Genomic DNA, 4,862 nt, shown 5'->3' on the forward strand with positions numbered 1-4,862 from the left:
CGATGCTAGTAGGCGTAGGCTCACCGACGGAGAAATCGTGGAGTTGTGCGCCGAGTTGGTCGGGTGCAGGGACGGGAACAGTGACCCCGGAGCTGCAGAATATCATGGCCAGCCTGGTGAAATGCCCACACATGCAAGAGGCCGTCCGGAAGGAGATCAGCGCTGCCGTGGACCCAGACGCCGAGGAGGTCGGCGAGGAGGTCCATGGTAAGCTAGAGTACCTCAATGCTGTGGTCATGAAGGAACCAAAAGAGCATGGAGCTGTGATTCTCGTCATCACCGGGCAAGATACAAAAAAAAGACACATATCATTTCCTTGACGATGACTTGCGCGATGCTTTTCCACTTAAGTTCCTCTGGAAAGAAACCAAGCAAATTCCCACGTGTGTAGAATGTAAGAGGAGTCCGACGAAAGACGAGTGAAGATGATTAGATATGCATTTCTGCCACGGCACAATAATGGATTTGGACCTACCATGAATATAACAGATAGTCAAATAAGTTGACTGGTCCTGGTCCAGGTCTCCCAGCCACCAACCCACTCACCCACCCACCCAGTCGTCCAGCGATTCTTTGTTTAAACAAAATAGGCTGCCTGTAGCAGTTTATATCTTGCTAAGAGTCTCTTCAGGACTTGGCAGTCTCAGCAGTTGCCTCATCAGCTTACCTCATCAATCCCGGCCATGGAGATTGCCGTATCAGCAGTTGCAAGTGAACTTGTGAGCCGGTTCATCTCCTTCCTGATGAACAAGTGCCACTCAACCCATGCGCAGTCAGAGGAAAAGATGGTGGAAAGGTTGCAACATCTCCTAATGAGAGCTTGCATCATCGTCGAGGAGGCGGACGCTCGATACATAACAAACTCTGGGATGATGATGCAGCTCAAGATGCTCTCGGAGGCCATGTACCGAGGTCACAGCATCCTCGATGCCTCGAGGTACCGAGCCCTCCAAGACGGTGTTGGCTTTGACGAGGTTAGCAGCAACGACTCATCTAGCAGCAGTTTGTATTTAATCGTTCCAGACTTTCCCGTCAAGCATTCTCGAACAGCAGCGGTGAAAGGCAACAAGGCCATGGGCCTCGACTCACATGCTGCTTTGGAAAGCTTAGAAATTGCTATCGCAAACATGTCAGAGTTTGTTGTGCTTCTCGGTGGATGTGAGCGCATGTCCCGTAGGCCATATGATGTTTATCTTTACACCGACAACTTCATGTTTAGCCGACATGCTGAAAAGCAAAAGCTTTTGAGCTTCTTGTTGGAGCACAATGATCCTTCAGGTGATCATGCATTAGCCATTCTTCCGCTCATAGGTGGCGCCGCGGTTGGGAAGAAAACTTTGGTTGCTCATGTGTGTGGCGATGAAAGGGTTCGTTCACGCTTCTCCTCTATTTTGCACTTGAATGGAGACAGCCTTTTGGGGACACTTGGTGATGGGAGGGCCATGATTGGGATAATGTTGGTAGTTATTGAGTTTGCTTCTGATGTAGGTGATGATGACTGGAAAACATTCCACTCATTTCTCATAAGAATGGGCAGAGGAAGCAAGATCATCATTGTAAGTAAGCTTAAAAGAATAGCCCGGTTTGGAACAATGAAACCAATTTTACTAAGTGGGCTATCTCATGATGAGTTGACGTACCTTTTCAAGGCACTCGCCTTCGGAAGTGTAGAGCCAGCAGAACATCCGCGGCTAGTACAAATAGCAGATGAATTTGCCACGGTGATCCACAGTTCGCAAATTTCACTTGTCGCAACAAACATGTTCACGGATGTGTTGAGAAGCAACCTTGATGTTCAGTTCTGGCATTGTATATTAGACAAGGCAGCAAGAATGGTTAAAAGAAACCGCTCCATTTATGGTGTGAACCCAACCATGCGCATAAAACAAGGCCATCAAGTGGACATAACAGACATTGCTTTGCATCCACTAAGCATGAAACCTTATAGTGATACTATGTCAATCAAGACAGAATTGCCAATTGTGACATTTCGGGAACTTATAACAGATCCTAGTGTTAGGCCGAAAGGAGACTTCACTCTAATTGCATGGGAATCAAGGATAGCCCCTCATAAATCATTTCCTAATTATGTTACAAGTCATGCTCAGGATACATATCAAAGTAGTGCCCTGCTAGGGAGGAAGCGACAAGGAGTGCCAATCTAATTTTATTTCAGAACTTGTTATGTAACTTGTTGTAATTTTTTGATACATGACAATTCAACTAAATATATTACATATCTCGACTGACATACAGTGAACTTATATGTTTTATCCGATCCAACAACCCCTCTTGATCTTCTTAGATAACCTACTGCTACTGTTGACACCGTGGTATTCTCAGTGAAGAAAATACAATTCGGACCATACTATTCATCAAACAGTGTTTTTTGTCATTTTTTCCAGAATCCAACGAATGACATTTCTTTGTGAAACTTAATGCGCAAGCATGCCGGCCGTCCATAAAAATTCAGATTTTTTATTCTAGTATTTTTTTTGAATTACTGTTTATAAGGGGTTCATGCGGAACCATATTCACCGAATCCACGTTCAACAACAAATATAAAAAGGTGACAAAACTTCACATCATGCGTAGAATGATTGACCAAGTTTGATACCCCCAAAATTTCAGAATTTTTAAAATTTTACTAGTATTTTTTCCAAAACTACTTTTCACGTGGGTGCATGTGGAACCATGTTCAGCTTTATATTTTCACTATTCAGTGGTAGGCTAGAGGTGAAATCCATAAAATATCGCAACCAACTCATAGTTCTAACACATGGAAAGCAAGCTTCCACGCACCCCTGTCCATGCCTAGTTCTTTGGTTATACTCCAGTCCATCAGATCCCTCTTTGCAGACTCCTCTCATGTCAAGTTCGGTCTACCCCGACCTTTCTTGACATTATCGGCAATGCCTTAGCCGTCCGCTATGCAGCGCCGCTTCTGGAGGCCTATGCTAAATAAGCCCAAACCATCTCAGACAATGTTGGGCAAGCTTCTCTCCAATCGGTGCTACCCCAACTCTATCTCGTATATTGTCATTCTGGACTCGCTCCTTCCTTGTGTGTCCATGCATCCATCTCAATATGCGCATCTCCGGCACAATTAACTGTTGAACATAATGCCTTCTAGTCAGCCAACACTCAGCGTCATACAACATTACGGGTCGAACCACTGTCTTATAGAATTTACCTTTTAGCTTTAGTGGCACTTTCTTGTCATAGAGAATATCAGAAGCTTGGCTTACTGATGAAACATAAATTAGAGAACAAGAAAGTGTTACATGCAAATTATCATCGTCACACAGTCCATACTAGCATTACTAAAGTTGATGCTAACTAAAGTTGTGTAGTGACCCGACCGAATGGATCAAAGTCTCTATGCTTAAGCGTCTCCCTGGATCGGTATGTTGACACACACACAGTACTCGAGGATTTATAACAGAGTGCAATCACATGTAATAAGTAACGTAAATACCATTACCTCAATCCATATAGTGGAAGTAACATCAAGGTTGTGGAGCCCCAACAACACCAATGGAAAAGTTGAGTGTAGACATCGTAACCCTAACGTATCACTTACTCGTCGTAAGATTCCTGAAACATGAGACGTTGCAGCCATGTAGGTCAGTACATTGAATGTACTGGCAAATTCACACCGTAGAATAATGATGAACAATATCTATCACTACATGCATATTTGGCTGGTGGAGGCTCCAAGTTTAGTTTTTGCATAAAGCTAAATTTTCCCTACAACAAAAGAATAAATTTCGTTTACTACAAAGTTTATACCCATATTGAGAAGGTTCCCCCAACTCAATCACATAATTAATCATTAAACTCAATACATTAAATAAAGAGTGATGAGATCAACAAAATATTCACTTCCAGATACTCAAAATTGTCCATTACCAGGGACACGGCTAACCATGATTAGTTTATACACTCTGCAGAGGTTTGCGCACTTTTTCCCACAAGACTCGATAGCCTCCCTTGAAGCCCTCACACTGCCTGGTGTTTGAGAACGGGATGACCGAGACACAGTCTTTCAGAAGCATTTACTCTCTACTCCGGGCGGATCGGTACACCTACAATCCCCCTACATCTGCTAGTCCACCTCTTCAAGAGCTCACGCAACTTACTCAACTATACCAGAGCCCATAATGGCTTGTGGCTACACACGGAAATTTCTAGTTATGAAATATCATATGATCCCTTTGAGCCTGGGTGGCGAACCGAGGAAAAATCACACGGGTACTCTGGGACTCCCTTGGGCAAGCATTGGGTTCTCCAGGTGCCCGGGCAAGCCACTGGGTTCTCTAGAGTGCCTCAACCAATCCACCCAGATGTGTATTAAAGTCGCCACCTTAAGTTTCTCTTAGTTATTATCTCTCACAACTTGCATGATTCTCACATACCATTCCCCGTCTACGAGCATGGCTAAGCAATATATGACATAACGAAGAAACCCGGGGTGTTTCAAGGATCATAGGTTCCTACCTCAGGAACTACATAGCAAATGCCCAATTTCCAATCCTACTCATGCAATCTTTGAGGGCCAATGCATAGTAATAATTTGGTATTGAAAAGTATGATCAAAGTGTGAACTTGCATTGTACTGTTGATGAAGATCCGTCGCACTCATAATTCCTGGTAGTTTTACTCGTCACACTCCGATCAATCTATCGTAAGCAAGCAATTGCATACATAAGCACTCAAGCAAAAGATGCAAAGGGAAATCGAGAAAAAGAGCCAAATAAAACTCAAAAACAAGCAAATAACGAATCTAAAGAGAAAACAAATTTTAATAGCAATATATTTGTGTGGCTTAGATCTTAACACTAGGTACATGTGATTAGATA

General features: G+C 43.4%; 1 protein-coding gene across 1 annotated transcript; it reads left to right on the forward strand.

Moving 5' to 3' along the window:
- The first annotated feature begins 627 nt into the window (after positions 1-627).
- On the forward strand, positions 628-2,165 carry LOC119366816. The gene has a single exon (XM_037632526.1). It carries the CDS (start codon positions 684-686, stop codon positions 2,163-2,165), a length of 1,482 nt encoding a protein of 493 aa, XP_037488423.1. The 5' UTR covers positions 628-683.
- The last annotated feature ends 2,697 nt before the right edge of the window (positions 2,166-4,862 follow it).

Source organism: Triticum dicoccoides, chromosome 2B, assembly GCF_002162155.2.
Source record: "Triticum dicoccoides isolate Atlit2015 ecotype Zavitan chromosome 2B, WEW_v2.0, whole genome shotgun sequence".
Classification (NCBI taxonomy): domain Eukaryota; kingdom Viridiplantae; phylum Streptophyta; class Magnoliopsida; order Poales; family Poaceae; genus Triticum; species Triticum dicoccoides.